Source organism: Apium graveolens, chromosome 5 (genome assembly GCF_009905375.1).
Source record: "Apium graveolens cultivar Ventura chromosome 5, ASM990537v1, whole genome shotgun sequence".
NCBI classification, from domain to species: domain Eukaryota; kingdom Viridiplantae; phylum Streptophyta; class Magnoliopsida; order Apiales; family Apiaceae; genus Apium; species Apium graveolens.
In genome coordinates this window covers 5506935-5525367 of record NC_133651.1, presented here as the reverse complement: position 1 = coordinate 5525367, position 18433 = coordinate 5506935, and the positions used below count along the sequence as shown (strand labels likewise).

General features: G+C 36.6%; 2 protein-coding genes across 2 annotated transcripts; one reads left to right on the top strand and one right to left on the bottom strand.

Moving 5' to 3' along the window:
* Nucleotides 1–2741: 2741 nt before the first annotated feature.
* On the top strand, nt 2742–5836 carry LOC141662074 (putative inactive receptor kinase At5g67200). The gene is made up of 2 exons (XM_074469128.1): nt 2742–4185; nt 5044–5836. The coding sequence occupies exons 1-2, from the start codon at nt 2859–2861 to the stop codon at nt 5598–5600; spliced, it is 1884 nt and encodes a 627-aa protein (XP_074325229.1). The 5' UTR covers nt 2742–2858; the 3' UTR covers nt 5601–5836.
* Nucleotides 5837–6148: 312 nt separating this feature from the next.
* LOC141662073 (kinesin-like protein KIN-4A) lies at nt 6149–18205 on the bottom strand. Its single transcript, XM_074469127.1, has 25 exons — nt 18083–18205; nt 16775–16921; nt 16547–16696; nt 16169–16431; nt 15324–15511; nt 15094–15218; nt 14569–14605; nt 13200–13291; nt 12956–13066; nt 12486–12599; nt 12240–12330; nt 11881–11996; nt 10750–10848; nt 10562–10669; nt 10367–10483; nt 10181–10261; nt 9305–9376; nt 9083–9176; nt 8981–9012; nt 8294–8391; nt 8089–8184; nt 7702–7923; nt 7111–7273; nt 6696–6827; nt 6149–6620 (listed from the first exon to the last, which is right to left on the bottom strand). Exons 1-25 carry the CDS (start codon nt 18203–18205, stop codon nt 6417–6419), a joined length of 3075 nt encoding a protein of 1024 aa, XP_074325228.1. The 3' UTR covers nt 6149–6416.
* Nucleotides 18206–18433: the final 228 nt, after the last annotated feature.

Here is an 18433-nt window from a genome sequence, read left to right as displayed (position 1 = left end):
TATTCCTATCTCCTCCATCTCCAGAATACTTGCTCAACCTTCCTTTTCGAATGAGGAACTCTATTTCATCTTTTAATTGTCTACACTCATCGGTGTCATGACCAGCATCCTTGTAAAATCTGCAATATTTACTCTTATCTAGCTTGGTAGGATCATCCTTCAAAGGTTTAGGTCAACGGATATCTCTATCTTTCTCAATTTATCAAGATCTAACTTCTAGGAGCATTCAACTTAGCATATTCAGTGGACTTTTTCCCAGGTCCTCCCTTCTTCGGGATCGAATCAGTGTTTTGCTCAGTTCTAGGATACTTGTCCTTAGCAATATATTTCAGATCAATCTTTCGTTTCTTGCCACCAGCGGGCTCGTTTTTACTACTGTCTTCCTCATGCTCTCTTCCACTTTGATATATATCCCGGCCCTAACTTGGAGTTGTAACATACTTTTAGGGGGGCGCTTGGCCAATGACATCTTGAAGAACTCGTCCCTTATTCCCTATTGCAGTGCTATCATAGCTACCTTGTCATCAAGGTCTGGGACTTTCAAAACTTTCTTGGTAAAACGATTCAGATAGTCCCTCAAGGACTCTTTTGCTCCCTACACAATGCTCATGAGAGATGCTGAACTTTTCTCATGCACTCTTTCACTGATGAATTGCTTAATAAAAGCCTGACTTAATTCCCTGAAGGACCCAATAGAATTCAGTGGCAAACGGTTATACCATCTTTGAGCCATTCCCGACAGGGTTTGAGGAAATGCCTGACACTTAATAGCGTCGTTCACGGGCTGCAACAACAGTGTATTAGAAAATGTCCTGACATGATTTGCGGGATATCCAGTGCCATCATAAGCTTTGACGGTGGGCATCTTGAACTTCCTTGAGATATGGGCGCTCATTATCTCTTCAGTGAATGGTGGAGTAGGATCATCAGGATCTCCTAGGGGAAGAAGATTTTTTGGATCGGCCCTTGGGACAATAGCCCTTCTCTGTAGCGGACCATCTAGGTCTATGATTGGAGGAGGATTTCTCCCCCTTGGAGGTAATTGGGGTATGGAGGTCTGGTGCGCCTCCAAGTCGCGCTTCAGCCTTTGAATCTCAGCCTCGTGAGCCCTGATTCTCTCCTGCACTTCTTGGGGATTCGTCCCTCGGGTGCTCCTAGGACGCTTGTTACCATCAGGCATTGGCTCTTTACCAGCACGTCTCCTTCTTGGGGCCACATAATCATCCGAAGATTCAGAGTCTCTCTGAGTGTAAGGACCAGAAAATTCTTGATCCTCTAGGATATGAGCCAAACCACGTATATATTGGGGCGTCTGCCCTTGTGCTTCACTCCGATTAGCATATCCACTTCCTCCAACCTCGGGGTAAAGGGGCATCCCATAAGGGGGGTTAGTGGTCACAACAGTTGAATACTTATACCCAACGGGTCGAGAATTCATAGGTGTGTGTAGCTGTTGAAGTTGGAAATTCGCCCCTTGAGAAGCCGATGGAATCGTCCCTTGTGGCTGAGGTTCAGTTGCCCCTACCTGGGCTCCTCATTGGGTGGCGGCATAGGTCGAATGCGGAGGTATCTCCACTGTTGACGAAATCGTTTGGGTCGTCCCAGCTGGTGTTCCTCCAGGGGCGCTGTTTCCACTCCGTGTTCTCATCATGGTTGTTGTTCAGGTTTCCCACAGATGGCGCCAAATGTTATGGATTTGAAAACTAGGGTATGTTAATTGCTGTATTTATTACTAAGATTCGGAAACTCAAGGCCTTTAATGTATGCTCTCGTATTTCGTAGCTTAATTCTGCCTTTACGAGATGCCTACGTATCTCTGTGAGTTAGAGAATCAAACCAAAAAACGTAGTTCTGATTGGTGGGGGTGAGATCCCTTATATAGGTGTTGGGAGTCCTTGAATTGGACTAGATCTAGGAGACTTTGTAGGCAAGTCTCAGAATTAGAATGGATTTTGGAGTCATAGGAAGTAAGAAACCGATTCCTTATCCTATGAGATTTTTTGGAGTCCAATCTCCAAGGAATTGTATCCTTAATTGCACTTTATTTATTAGCTGATTTACCCCTTATTAATTAATTACGAAATTAATTAATATTCAGGGTTTTGGTCCCTTTCTAGTGGGTTTAGCTGTCAGCCCAATTCTGATATAATTAATGCGATATTAATTACGCAATCAGGATTTATTTTATTGTCTATCAATATTTTTAATTTATTATATATTAAATAAATTTATAAATATAATTTTTAACAATTTTAATATATAAATATACTTAAATTTATGTACCTAAATTCATAACTATTGTAAATATCATTAATATGATACTAAATTCATAAAATTTATATATTTTTGAGAGGGCGAACATTAAAAATAAGAAAAATTTAGTACTAAATATATGAATATATAATTTTTTCCGTAAATTTTAATATTAATTTTATGATTATACCAGAGTTTGGGTTGGGGCAGTCGCACTTCGCATTCGTCCCTGACTATGCTCGTTAGTTGTAAGACCTGGTATTTTTTGCGGAAAAAGAAACTGTATATTATCATTTCATGAGATAGAAAATGAAAAATAAAAACTTCTGTTTAATTTAATTTTTGCTAAATACACGTAGGTTATGATTTGCTAAACATAGATGACATTGTTCTACCAAATGCATATGGCCCTCATCGAACATAATTGAATCTTAATCGTTTTCTATCTTAGCATCTTTTTACAACAAAGCCTTTAATCATTTTTCTTCATATGGGGAGCTACAAAATACCAAAAACGTTGGACACGGACTCGTGATATCTGTTCAGTCTTGCACTACAGTCCACTTCAAAGCCAGCTATCTCCCCAATCCTTCATTTCCCTCACAATGCACCACCACATCTTCACACTCCTCCTCATCCTCGCTCTCTCCTCCGCATTCACGCCACCTCCACCACCGCAACTCAACCTAGTCCTCCCCTCGGACGCTGTCGCAATTCTCTCGTTCAAACACAAAGCTGACCTAAACAACAAGCTTCTCTACATTATCAACGAGCGTTTCGACCATTGTCTCTGGCAAGGCGTCAAATGTGCTCAAGGCCGTGTTGTACATTTTATTTTAAACTCGTTTAGCTTACGAGGCATCGTAGCGCCTAATACTTTAACTAATCTAGACCAGCTTCGAGTTCTGAGTCTTCGAAACAATTCACTCTCTGGACCTATTCCTGACCTCTCAGGACTAATTAACCTCAAAACACTTCTTCTTGACCATAATTTGTTTTCCGGAAATTTTCCGCTCTCTATTCTCGCTCTTAATCGTGTACATATTCTCGGTCTCGCTAGTAACAACTTGTCAGGTGAAATTCCACTTGAGCTCAACAAATTAGACCGGCTTAAATATCTTCGTCTCGAATTCAACCACTTCAACGGAACTCTTCCGCCTCTCAATCAATCATCACTTACTATCTTCAATGTTTCGGGCAATGATTTAACAGGAGCAGTACCTGTTACGGTGACACTCTCACGATTCGACATTTCTTCGTTTTTATTTAATCCTAGCCTTTGCGGTAAAATCCTTAACAAAACATGCCACTCAAATGCATCTACATTGTTCAATTCACCGCCTTCACAAGTGCTTGTTTCGCCTCCTTTGTCTGTGAAGAAGCGAACGAATAAAATTAGCGTGATCCTAGCGTTTGTAATTGGAGCTTTAGTACTTGTTGCTGCATTTTTAAGCGTAATTGCGTGCTTTAAAAATCGAAGACGACAGCAAACCGAACAGAGCGAAGCTAAAGTAGCAAATTTCGAGACTCAGGATCCGAATGGTAATGAAAGCTCAAATGTAATGCAAAATTCGAGTAGTGAACTACAGAATCGACATAGAAAGAGCGGGAATTTGATATTCTGCAACAACGAGACGCCGTTCTGCAATCTGGATCAGCTAATGGGAGCCTCAGCAGAGTTGCTTGGCCGAGGTACGATAGGGATCACGTACAAGGCCGTGATGTATAATCACGTCACAGTGACTGTAAAAAGACTCGACGCTGGAAAAACTGCAATTACGACTGGCGAGGCGTTCGAACGACACATGGAGACTGTAGGAGCGTTACGCCATCCGAATTTAGTCCTGGTGAAAGGTTATTCACAGGCCAGTCAAGAAAAATTGATTGTTTACGAGTTTCAACCTAATGGCAGTCTCTTCAATCTTATTTACGGTAAGTTATTTGTTTTGCATTTCTCGCGACTCATAATTTCTATTTTTTTGTGCCAACTCTTGATCTTTCACGAGGGGACAAGAGCTCAACCACTGCACCGACCTTTTCTTAACTGAGTTAGATAAAGTAAGTGTGTCGACACGAGATAAGAAAGTGTCAAGTATGTTTTTCTCACTGTGTGCTAACTTGTCACTTTTGCCCGTACTGGTGGTTTTGTTTTGACTTTATAATCCAAAGACTATGAATGATGAATGAATGAATAAATGTTCTATGAAATGGGCCATCAGATGCAAAATAAAGTTCGATAACGGCATGTTATTTTAACGGAAGTAGACGTTACCGATCCTCAAAAACTCACAATAATTGAGGTAGTAGTATAGGAGTACAAAATGGCCCAGTTCTACTGTAACATATGGATAGGAGGTGACTTTAAAGCCGAGTATTTTTACCCTGTTTGATTTATCATATCATCGCTATAGTTTTAGGTGTTCCTCCATATACTGTAATAGGGCAAAAATAATAAATGCTTTCCGTTCTATTTCATGGCTTTCGCCATAGATTTTTGTCGGTATTCATGTGTTTTTTGGAATGGTTGGGCACTTAAGATTGGTACTTGAGATTGCGTGTCAAGTAGTCTCAGTCTCTTCATATTCGTGTTAAATATATGATCTTATTGAAGCCTTTTTCTAACACGTTAATGTTTTAAATGAGCTGATTACTCAACAAGGTTTTAGATGAGCTGAAGAACTATTATTATTGATTTTTGTTGTCGATGCTAGCTAGGATATGAATGTGTTTATTTTCTTACTGACTGTTTCTTACAACTCTGATAATAAACATGGCTGCCAACAATAATAGGTTCAAGATCAGCTAGAGCAAAACCATTACACTGGACCTCATGCTTAAAACTAGCAGAAGATGTGGCTCTAGGACTTGCCTACATCCACCAAGCCTCGAGGCTCAGCCATGGCAACTTGAAATCCTCCAATATTCTACTTGGTGCAGATTTTGAAGCCCGTCTAACCGACTACTGTCTTTCCATACTCGCAGACTCTACTTCCATAGACGATTTGAACTACAGGGGCTATAAAGCTCCAGAGACACGCAGGTCAAGCCATCATGCTACAACGTACTCTGACGTGTTTTCATTTGGCATTCTCTTGTTAGAGCTGCTAACAGGCAAACCTCCATCTCAACATCTATCACTTGGGCCTAATGATATTATGGACTGGGTCATAGCAATGCGGAATGATGTTGAAGAGGATACCAGGCTTAAGATGCTTGTTGAGTTAGCTGGTTTTTGTAGCTCAACATCACCGGAACAGAGGCCCTCTATGAGGCAAGTGATAACAATGATACAAGAGATAAAGGAGACTGCAGTTATAGATGATAATTCAGAGGGAATCAGCTTCTGATTATCTATAGCATTTTCTTTGCCAGTAAAGAACAGGAGCGACGAGCAAATGTTCAACAGTATTTGAATCTTTAAGCCAAGACCTATTATCATGCCAAAGAGATGCTTGGCTTTGAATCTTTGCTGTTGATCCTCAACTTAGGGCAATTCATTTGCTGTATGATTGATTATATGTAAGTAGTGAGAGATAAAAATATGCTCCGCAATATATTTTCATAGTTGCAGAACTAAATTTAATCAACCAGTTCATTTAGGCTGCTAGTTGTCAACCAAATATAAGTTAACTCAAAAAGTTCCCAAGCTTATAAGTTTCAAGGTAAACTGAGTTGGCTTATATTCACATGTTTGTGCTGCGCCTGAGACCTGTGGGGACTAAGAAGACAGCTTTCAATTTTCATCATTCTGATGAAAATCATGTGAAAGATTCATTCACCTAACTTTCCTTAAAGGAGGCCAAGGCAGAAATGTACACTTGCTTAGTTGCTTGCATTGATGATCAAGGAAATTTTCACTAGTCATCATATAACTATCTAAGTAACAATAATAATAATAATGCTTATAGGTTTGGTTGTTTTCCTAGGAGTTAAGCAAAAGCCCTCCAAATTTAATTTAGTAGGCTCATTCCCTCATACAGTCTTACATGCATCACCCCCTGCTTGCTTACCACTGTCCAGTGTCCACCATGTACATAATGTGCCTTTAGTATACAAGAAATCAAGGGCAAGAAATAAGGACCTCGTCTGTACTTCTCAATCAAGCAAAGGGAAATACCCGACTTGTAGTGCCTTCTGAACAGGTTTTTCATTGATTTGGAGGCTCATCGGAAGACTACAGTATGTCCTGAACTCAATGCTATCTCATCACTTTGCTTTAACCATTGCAAGAGCTTCCACGGTTTCTGCCACCTCCATTTAAATTGCAGCAGCCACTGATGATGACTTCTCTTCCACCTCCAGAGTTTTCCACCCTGTCTAAGATATCTCATCTTCTCTGAAGACAAACTCTTTATGAATCTCATCTTCTGCGGCAGTCCTTTCAATATCAGTTACCGACAATTGAGCACAAAATTCAAATTTAAGAAACGTAAGAAGTTTACCTTCTTGGAGACTGTTAATGCTTCCGAGTCTCTGATTGGATTATTTACAATTCCAGCTTTATATTTGGACTGCTTTTCTGCTGCCAGGAACCTTGGTGAAGGAGCAGACTTATCATTCTCCTCGCATTTCCCCTGTTTAACCATACAAAATACAAGGACTCTGAGAAAAATGTTTTGAACTATCACTACAGGTTCTACATTATAAACCTTCATTCATACAAGTTCAAGACAACACTGTAGGAGGACAAAAAACGTGTCAAAGATATATCTAAAAATACTTCAATTTTTTTATTTATCGGAAAATCCTTTGGTCTTCTGGATTGTGGGCTATGTTGTAATTGGATTGCTAAAAAGTACTATTACACAACAAGAATGGTGCATGAAGTAATAACAGAGCTTAATTACATATACTCACCAATGATGAAATTGCCAATGCAATAGCAACAGCTTGGTCTTTCAGTTTTTGCTCTTTAAGTGTTTCTTTTCTTTGCGCTTCAATTTGCTGCAGTTCAGTTGCAAGCTCGGTCAATTTGACTTTCATCTCCTTCATTTCCAGTTCCATCTCCCACAACCTACTCCTGACCAAAGTGCATAAAATCTTAGAGAACTTTCATACAAGTACGAGGAACACTGACAAGGATTGAGGAAAAGTAATTTCATTAGGTAAATTGTATTGTTATTTATGTGGAAGATCATTTGTACTTGTTAAGATGGGAGCTTGAGCTTGATAACATGCACTGTCAGCACCATGACAGCATGGTGATGTCACAGTTTGTGTAGCAAGAGTTGGGACTAAGTTGTAGTTTTAATATAGAAGGGCCCATTCTCTTCTTTGTGTAATGTATGCTCTTAATACTGTTGCTTCTATTTGCATACATTCCCTTCCCTTTCAAGTTTCAAATATGATTAATAATTCTCTATTTCTTCATGTTTCTCTCTAACAAGCAAAACATTTACCAATACTTGCAGGCAGGTTAAGAAACATGTAATTCTTATTATATTTTACCTGGAATCTGTTGTAACACTAAACATATGTTGAAGCAATTTCTTAGCATCTCCCATCGAGCGCAAGAGGCTCCACCGTCGACAACTATTAGAGCCACGTCCATGCCGTTCCGCCTCAGAAAGTTGAGAAGCCATTGAAGAAAGAGTATCTGAAGAGTTGGTCAGCATATTTTCAAGAGAGGAGATTCTAGCCAATCTTGCATTTGGTGACATCGGGGGTAGACTGAAAATAGGAATCAGAAGCTGCAGCATGAACAATACTAACTAATTTTTGCAGAACAAATTTTATTTTATATTTAGTTCTCTTTATAACATGCTCACTCCATAATACTTAAAGAAAACAGATGACAGTTGCATAAAACTTCAACACGTATGGACACTTCAGTACCTAGAATATTCCTCTCCTCTTTCAGAAGAAATTCCCTTGAAAGATAGTTGATCCATTTGTTTTAACAAAGATAATTCCTCTGCTAGTGAAGCTCGTCTAAGGAGAAACAATGAAGTATAAATACAACTTTTGTTTTAACAAAGATATTACTAGTCTGCTATATATGTATACATGTTTCTGGAACTTAAGAGGATAGAAGACATACAACTTTTGCTGCTTTCCATATTCAAAACGAACAGCGTGCATATTCACTATTACTTCTAGCTCATGATCTAGCCACGATTGCAGAGTTCTGTCATTGCTCTACAGATCAATCTTGATTAATAATGTTAACATAAATGTAGCAGCCAGTATAGTATATAATATTATTTTTCCCCGACCGAGAATAGCCAGTATTGATAATTTCAAACCTAATTATTCCTTTTTAATTAGGGCTGCAAATGAACAGAGCCGTCGTGTACAAAACTCGGGATCCACTCGTTTAAGTAAACTCGGTTTGGTTCATTTCTTTAAACGAGCCGATATTGAACATAAAAATGAGCTCGGATGGGTAGACGAGTCGAGCCGAGATTTTTATCTGTTCGGCTCAGACTCGACTCGTTTGGTTCAGAATCACCTAGAGAAAGTAGATTTTAAAAGTCTAAATGTTGCAAAACACCTAGAAAATATCAGGCACAACAAACTTAATAAAGTATGGGTGATATCTAATGCCTTCAGTAAATGAGGTGATAGAAGATTAATCTCTCTAGCGATGCCCGATGCTAGTCAGCTATATCAAGTTAGTAGAGGTGGCATCGAACTAGGTGGAGAAGACAAACTAGGGAAACTTTGTAGAAGATAGTACTAGAAACTAGCACATTATTCTACAGAGTAAAGATCAGTGACATGTTACCTGCCTAGTCGTTGCACGTCCATAGGGATAAACTGTAAGGGAAAAAGAACATATTACTAGGATAAAGTTGACGAGGCTAAATTTCCACTAAAAAATATATACCCAGGTTGTCACGTGCTGTAGCCTTGCGGGATTCTAACAATTGCTTTAGCCTCTTGGTAGCAGCAGCAGCTTCTTCTGTCTTCCTCTGAACAACCTTCGTAGAGAACCTTATTTCATATTATTAAATCATTTACAAATGGACCTGAAATATCTTTTTTGTGACATGTAGTCCATTCATCCTATATTTTTGTCAGCCCGAAGATATTAAAAATGTGTCCTTACCAATTTCTGACGCTGATTCAGAGCTTGCAGTTTATGCCTTTCAAATTCATTTCTCCTTCCCTCCTTTCTCAGCTGTTGGAGAAAAAACATCACAATATTTTTGTCATATTTTCAAACAAGCACATTTCTAACTTTTATTTAATTATATTATATTGAACTTCGTTCATAAGTATATTTTAATAACTGGGTTGTTATATGTACTCTGCCAGAAAATTCATCATTTACAATTGTTATTTTTGCTAAACTTTATTAAAAAGAATTAAATGAATCATGTTAATTTTACAGGTTAACATGCCATTAATTAATTGTTTTTCTTAAAATAAGTCAATGTCTGTGAAAATGATGGAGTATGAAGTTCACATCATAGCAACATCTAGTTTTTATAAATCAAGGGAAAAAAAACTTATGATCAATGCTTACATGTTACATGCCAAGCCTCGACTTTATTACAAGTTAAGAGACAATTCTCTAAACTGAAAGTCAGATCTCTCACAGAAATACCTAGATTGTGGAGAAGAACTTAACTCAAGTCAAAGAAATTTGAAAAGCTACCAAGTATCATGCCCAGAATAATATGCAAAGCCACTCATATTACTGATGTTGTGAGACCTTTGGGCTTTGGTAAAGTAGTATTTGTGTGAGAGACATCTTAGATACAATTCAAGTTAATCATCTCATTCAGGTGGAGGCAAAAACAGGGTCCTACAGGGATTTACTCTACTTATGTACTTACCTACAGAAGAAAGAACATAGCATTCTTATATATGCCTACATAACATAACAAATCATTTGCCTGCTGAGGACATGTGCCTATAAGTAAAAATAACACAGTACAATAACAAAGAATATGCGTGCAACAAAATTTGAGTTTCGCACCTGGAACAGTTCCTTATCATGAAGGGCTTTTAATTGGCGGAATCGTTCTGCCTCTTGCTTTATTTTATGCTGCAGCTGAACCTGCAACCATATAAAAATGCAGGAGATATTCACTGTCAGCTTTATTTTCATATTTTTAAATGCTTATGTCTATTTTTGAATGTTTTGTCATACTAAGGAACCAACCTTCTGGACCTTTATAGAATGTATCTCAGTCTGGAGCCTCTTGGTTGCTTCTTCATTTCTTTGTTTTTGCTTTAGAAGAAGAAGCTGATTGTCCTGTTTCTTTTTAAGGTCTGAAATCTGTGGTTGAAAAGTTCACAAACATTGTTAACATATCAATAACAAGAAATGAAAGATTTGGAGAAACCGCACAGTCACCTGCACCTCAAGTGCTTCCAGTTTTTGAGTATGATTTTTCTGCACTACAGATGGCACATCACAGGCGCCAAGACGTTCTATTTCAGCTAGCAAACAGTCCCTCTCCTCCTGTGATTATTATATATTATTGTTTCTGAGATAGGGGATACTGATAAAGGAAACAAAAACTCATTTTAATTTATAATGACCTGCACTATTCGTTTCTCCTCCTCAAGTTCCCTAATTTTCTTTCCATAGTGTTTCTTAAGTGCTTCAGTATCATACCATTCAAAAATTTTCATCTCAGACTGCACAAAAAAAGTATATTACATAAATTATGACAATAACAGTAAAGGGTCTTGTAATACTACCTGTACATCCATCAACTACAATATGGTAGAGAACTTGTATTTTGGTGTCTAATGAAAAGAATTTTACAATAGCAGGAGAACCGCCTAAGCTCATAAATGTGTTTTAGATTTAATTTTATGCCTAATATGTTTTTTACTTTTGCAGAGAAGAAACTTCAAATGGAGATGGTGTTGAGCATAACTCCAGAAAAATAAGCCTGAGTTATTTGTTCTTTATAGAAATACAGATAATATGTGATATGTCAGAAATAGTATGTATACTTAAGCTTTAACTAGTGTGCTTAATTCATGTCTGCGCATGCTTTGCTTTTACATGTTTAACACAATGGTAACTTGGTATGAAATTTTGATATGTAATTATCATATTTATAGGGAGAAGAATGAAATACCCAAAGATTGTAGAAAAATAGGTATAGTGAAGTTTTCATAATTTTTGAAAGAACCGAGTAATCATTTATTATAATATTAAAAAGAATTAAATTTATTTATTGGCACATATAATGGCATGGAGGAAGGAGAAACATAATGCATAAATGCCAACAAAATACTTCGAATTTCATTCAGTTCCTACCCCCATTATCCCAACCAGCAAAATGCACAGGGTCAACCCTAATGTTTACGGAGCCTTAATCATACTCGATTTAAGAGGCCCTAATTCATATATACGGTATAGGTATTTTTGAATTTATATATAGATGATTCTGGAATTTCAACGCCTAAATTTTGGAGACCCTAGGCATAGTCTTGTCCCCCTATAGTCAGGGCCACCCCTGCCCATGCAATTCGTAAAAACTTTATGGTTAGAAAGGAATATGAAAGGGAGGCTATTGTATATTTGTAGTGGAAATGTGGCTCAAGTAACTCTCTTCCTGGTTGCAGAACATGAATTCACTATCATTTATTTCTCCATAAGTATTTAAACAAAATTACATAATAAAGAGTTCAACAATAAAGACCATAGTTTCGTACCTCTTTCTGCTCTAAACGTTTATTTAACTCATTTAACTCTGTGCCCATAGTGTTCTGGATAAGTGTATGCTCCCACTCTTTCACTGCGAAATCATCAGTTTTCTTGTGGTTTCCATCTGCAGCTTTGGAAACTTCAATCCACACATAAATTTTGGAATGGGAAACTACAATAATTTGCATGTGTAGTAGGAGGTAATAACAAAAGAGATAAGCTATTTTGAAAAAAAGTGATGCGCTCTAAATAGTGTAAACCAAGGGGATGCTGGTCCCTTTTTCAAAAAATAAATGAATATGTATGTTCTAGGAACATCCAACTTTGACACAATGAATTTGTGTCCAGTCAATATCCAGTGGCTTACCCTCCATAGTTTCATCCATTGAATAAGTGGAGTTCAAAATTTGCAAACCCCTTTTAAGCCCTTCTTTTTTCACAGTATAACTGCAGTCTTCCTGTTATTAAAATGGCATTAGTAACCCTCAAAATTCTACATGCAGTAGAACAACTGGCTGTCATTAGAAAGGTCAGGACTGCATGCTTAATGTTGGGAATCAAAAGAAAGTTGGCAATGTAAAATCCAAAAATAAAATTTACGAAATTGGCATACAGAAGATTCTGGTTCAAACTGCTTTACGTCACCACGTCTACTATGGTACTCGTGAAGCTTTCGAGAAAGGTCTCTATTAGTTGTCTCAAGCCACGAAATTCGTTCTCTAAGAGCCTGCAATAGTCAATAGAGTCTGAAGTGATCATTGTACTAATCACTAAATTCAAGAATACAGATCTTGATAAATTTGTTTTGTCCCTCGGATTTTTATTTTCTGAAACCAGGGTGGTAAGTTTATTAAACTTTACTTGACAAAAAAAAATATATTAGTTTATCCTTAAGACTATCACTATTGATGGAGAGTGTGATGGTTACCATGGTTAATTTTTATAATGTCAAATAAGAAAGAAAAGAAGTTTTGTGCTTATATATGTAATTAGTTTTGTACGTATGTGGATGCGGTAATATGCGTTTGATATTGCAGGTATATACATTTTCTTGAACTGTGACTATTACTAAGTCTTTCTTACCTGCACTTCGTCAGATGAATCTCTTTTCCGACTAACACTAAGTTCTTCCTGCAAGTGCTCGATCTGCTTGCGCAATGTGTGCATTTCACTAGAGAACAAATCTCTATTAACCTATGTGATAAGAAAAAAATATTTACAATAAGCCATCAGCTTCTACCAGAACAAGAATCTCCAACCAAAATTAAGAAATGAAAGAGAAAAGAAAGTAATATAAACTGGCAAGAACATTGTTACAGCAACGTACAATAGGCTTATTTTGAATATTGCGAGCACGATTAGCATACTTGAGTGTGTTGTTAGTTTCCTCAGCATTGATATCAGCAGGACTAATGCAAGCTGAAAAGGAACATAATGCAACTTTAGGCAATGAAACATTAATTACCGTAGGTACAAATTCACATGCCCTCCTACACACTCTTGAAAACTTGCCCAATGCCAATAAAACCATCAAAAAACAACAGAAATAGACTAACTAAAATACAAAAGTAGCACATATAAATCGAGTTGCTTACATTATTGTGATATTGATTTGAAAAGTCAGACCCAGTCAAAGAGAAAAAATACTGATTAATAATGCAAGTAAAGCTGCATATTTTGCAATCAGCAACTGACGTAATAATCAATCATAGGCTAAAGTGCATAAGAGTAGCATTCATAAATACGTTCGGGAAAAATTAATATTCAACTTAGACACGGTCAAGTAAGAGCTACAAAAAACAACCATCTTATTCCAAGTTGCAGAAAGTTCTACTTTCACCAAAATCGACCCAAGGTAACTAAAATACTGTTTTATTTTTAAGTTGAGCATATAAGGAAAAAAAATTGTGAATCAGGCAAATTAAGCAAGTCAGGTTATTGGTCTTTTGAACTTAAGTAGAGACTGACCACTTAATTGTTTGATGTTCTAAAATACCCCAGATAATTAGTAATAATATCAATATACTAGTAAATGATATGAAAAAAACATACCCTCGCATAGGAGGGATCTTTAAGGGCCCATTGGGATTGTTAATGGGAATTGGGATCAGGAATGTCTTGTAAACCTATGGGTACAAAAAGGAAAGGCTTAAGCGCTTAACGGTTCCAAAAAGAAATTCTCAACCAAACACCAAAGTTCCGATTATTGTTAAGCAGGCTTAAACACCATGAACCAAACAACCCTTATATCATAACAATGTACTTAGTATACTAAGTATTTAACATTATACGTCTACAAGGCTTAGCCTAGTTGATATCCCTTTCTTCTTGGCAATAAGGGGTGGATACCCCCTTCTTTTTGGTAATAAGAGGTCATAGGTTTATGTTCCCGTGGAGGAATGTGAAGTGTTAGTAAGAATATTGATAACTTGAGACTAATGTAAGATTATGACTCATTTTAAAGTAAGAATATTTATATTGAAATGAATATAAAGATGCATCCTACTTAATCTTCCTCACAGGATGCCTGTTTACCAGTTATATGCTAGAATGTATCTCAGCCGCTTAGATCTGTTTGATGCTTTTTACAACAGTGATACAAAGTAAAGTGGTTCTTAAATTTAATTTAGGAACTATTATGCAGAGATTTCAATCATCAAAAGTTATACTTTGAAAAAACATATTAGAAGTGTTACCTATCATTACAGTTTTGCTGTTTCCTCCAAGTGAATCCTGTTGAAATCAGAGTAGACTCATTGATAATATTATTTGAGAAGTTGAACATACGTAAGAGAAGGGCAACATATATCTCAAAAACTGACAGATGAATACTTATTTCATCATAGTCTTTAACCACATAGTCTTTGATTTATTTTACAAGACTTAGCACCTGCAAAGCCATAAAAGGATTTACATACTGCTACAAAAAAAAGGAGACGGAGGCAGGCAATAAGGTTGGGAATGCCTATATTGGCAGTCACATAATCAATATATATTAAAATAAAGTAGTGTCAACTATGTATTTACTATATCAGTATATTAGGAACACATTAGAAACCTGTGTGATATATTTGATGCAAGTAGATATCATTGCACACTTAGTGGGGCAGAAGATTTTTTATAAAAAATAACATAAATTCCTTATTCCTTCCTCAATGAAATCTAAATTATTCTGGGAACCAAGAGTATTAATCTTACATATAAAAAATAATTAGTCAAACCTGCAACAATCGAGTAAGTTTACTATCTCGATAAGGTACATGCACTCCATCTTTCCGTTTTTTCTCATCTCCTAGTGCACTGATGACATTTCCCAATGCTAAAAGCCCTTTATTGATGTGAATACCTGCTTAGTGTCAGAAAGAAACCAAAAAAACTAAAGTTAATGTCACTGATTTGATGCTTAAAACAAAGGAATAAAATTTGGGATTCTATGCTGAAAGACATGTACCTTCTAGCATACGCAGCCCATCAGAACCTGTTCGCTTAGCTCTTTCAGATCCAGCAAGATCAACCAAATGTAATTTAGCACATAGATAATCTCCATCCATATCCCCTCTTGGATTGATTTCATCACAATTGATGGGTGGCAGTTTACACATTTGTTCTAATGCGATTGTGAAGATGGCGTGTGACCGGCTATTACAGACATGCAAAAAAATCCTCGTTTACTCAACTGGTACACATTACATAAGTATATGATCAAACCGCATTCCAAGCATTTTTGTTTTTTCTTTATGTATTTATATTTTGCAAAAAGATAGCGATAAAGTTTTAATATTTTAAATTAAGATAAATTTCCAGCAACATAAGAATCGGGATAATTAACTCCCAAAAACTCCTCGTTCTATTGACTTTATGTATTTATGTATTCACATTAACTTCAAACTAGCTTGAAATTGTATGTTAGATTTTCAGTTGCCAGTCTAACTTATAGATCCCATCAGAAATGCAATTAGAGTTGAAGTGCGCAACCCAGTGTGAATTGGCAAGAGCGTGAGTGTGGGTAAAAAACTGAAAACTGCAAATAGTGTGAAAAAGCAAGAGTATGGTCAAAGTGCCATTTACTTCCACACTGCTTCCACACCCTATAAGTAAGACCTTGTGATATATTTTCATACTCAATCGAAATTATATAAAAATTGCAGTACATGTTTCTGAGTACAAGTCAACTACACTGAATTAATATTCTTATACAATATATTTTAGTTTCACATAAGGTTTCCGAAGTTATTTCTTGCCCTCCAACTTATTTCACTGTTTACCTAACTCAATTAAAATAGATGCAAGGATCACCTGGATTCGGTATTCATATTTGTACTCCCTGTGGCCCGATTTAGTAGCCCTTGCTCCAGGCAGGCAGCCATATCATTCAACATACTAACACTAATTTCGGTTGATCCCACTAGTGTTATGACTCCATTTGATGCTTCACGTATTTGTATTGGAGGCTTTCCTGGAACGGTAACTTTGGTAACATGTCGACTAATGGCCTGACTCGTATCACATTTGTCAAGAGATGTAGAATCCAGCAAGTCCCTCACTTCTTCTTTTAAAATCTTCATAGTCAAAGTCTCTAATTAAGATTGCAATATAATCAAATGGAAAGAAAGGACAGCAGAACAGCTTGGACACTGAAAAGGTCACTAACCGAAACTGGTAAACAGTACAAACCTCAATGAAGGAAACATGCAGCTGATATTCAGCTTGATGCTTCAGCTTTTCAATCTTGTCGAATAGTGCACTCATAACTTGTGGAATCAATCCTGTCTGTCCTTGTTCTCTTAAACCGGTTCCCATAGTATATGTCTTGCCTGATCCTGTCTGCAACATACAGATTACAAACTGATTGTATTTTAACAAACAATTCAGAGAATAAGCACCAATCAGAAACTCATGTACCTGACCATACGCAAGAACAGTACCATTGTATCCTTGGAACAAACCATCTACCAGCGGTGCAATGCAATCTCTAAACATGGAAGCTGGCGGAGACCCTTTTCCTCCATAGATATAATCAAATGTGAAAGAATGTGTACCAATCTGGACCTGCATCATCGAACACCAAATTAAAGGCAGAGTTAAGGAGAAAATAAGATATTTGACTAATTAATCCATACATTATCATTTCAAAAATTGACAAACCACGAAAAATGGAGGTATTGCTCTGATATGATAAATTTGAATAATATATAAGGAATGGACTGTAGAGGACAGCAATTAAATAGTCTTATCATCTTATGAAATATGCGTATTAATAGAAATATATGTGGTACACTAAGGCGTTGTATATTGTCAGGCCTTCCGCTACTAATTATGGAGGAATACGCACTATTGTCCCTGCTCATCTTAGGCTTTAACATATCCTAATGGAGAGAACGGTGATAGCTAAACTGAGAGTGATCAAAATCAAATTAATTGCGTGAAACTGTTTTCTCCTGACTACACATTGTCTCTCTAGCCTGATTACAGGACTCGCATATTCAAACTACTCGCAGTACCCAAATTTATTCAGACTCGTAAAGTTGTTAATTAAAAAACGCACACTCCTTCACATTATTTATATAAATGTAGTTGCAATGAATCAGCTGAAAATCGTCCAAAACTAGAAATATAGTACGCATATTCAAGAATGGAGAGGTACTTGGAGAAATGCATATGGAAAAATGCAGATACAATTATACATTTAAGAGCATAAGAGTTGGATAAATACTTGAATCAGTTCTTCTCTCAAACAATTAGTGCATTTCCAATTTAAAAGCAGAGGACTAAAATGAACACAAATTCACATATTCACTTATATTACATATAAGCTCTATAAATTCCGAAAACAAAACTAGTGATATAGTTAAACCTTGATAAATGAATAGCTTGGGACCGGAAAAATTTATTCATTTAACGAGATTATTAATTTATTGAGGTTAAAAATACATTGTCTCTGTTATATTGGGATCAGAAAAAATTATTCATTTAACGAAGTTATTCGTTTATCGAATATTCACTTATCTAGGTTCTACTGTATATCGTCACGTTCAAGCATTGTACATTCAAAAATTGAAACCAATATACTTAATTTTAGTTCAATATGTTTACCATAACTATGCCACACATTGTAAGGGTATTTCTACACACAGAATGATTCGGGTGAGAACAATTTTTATCGCGAGAATTAATAAATAGAGTATGGAATAAAGTGATCGATGAAAGTACCTGAGGTTTTTCAGGAGTAACAGTAACGCATTCCTTACAGCCTCGAAACTTTTCATCGCCGATTAATGGACGTATATTTACAGCAACCTTCACGTTACAATTCTCCGATGAAGCTTCTTCCATTTAACTTATATTTATGTTTGGAGAAATACATTAATATGCAGTCTGGATATTATGTTAATTGAATTTGAAGGAGATGAATAATACGAGGTTGTTACATAATAAAACAAAAATGAGTGAAATGCGAATCTATTAGGACACGCGGAGGTGATTTGAAGAACGAGACAAATGTGTAAAACAAACACAACCTAATAGATACATTACATATGTACTTTCCTTGCTAGTTCATAC

Excerpts from the sequence above, each read along its gene's own strand:
- LOC141662074 (XM_074469128.1), top strand. The coding sequence starts at position 2,859 with ATGCACCACCACATCTTCACACTCCTCCTCATCCTCGCTCTCTCCTCC. Across the intron at positions 4,186-5,043 it reads TCTCTTCAATCTTATTTACG|GTTCAAGATCAGCTAGAGCA; the intron begins GTAAGTTATTTG and ends CAACAATAATAG.
- LOC141662073 (XM_074469127.1), bottom strand. The coding sequence starts at position 18,205 with ATGGAAGAAGCTTCATCGGAGAATTGTAACGTGAAGGTTGCTGTAAAT. Across the intron at positions 15,219-15,323 it reads TGGGCTGCGTATGCTAGAAG|GTATTCACATCAATAAAGGG; the intron begins GTACATGTCTTT and ends GACACTAAGCAG. Across the intron at positions 7,274-7,701 it reads AGTGTTACAACAGATTCCAG|GAGTAGGTTGTGGGAGATGG; the intron begins GTAAAATATAAT and ends CACTTTGGTCAG.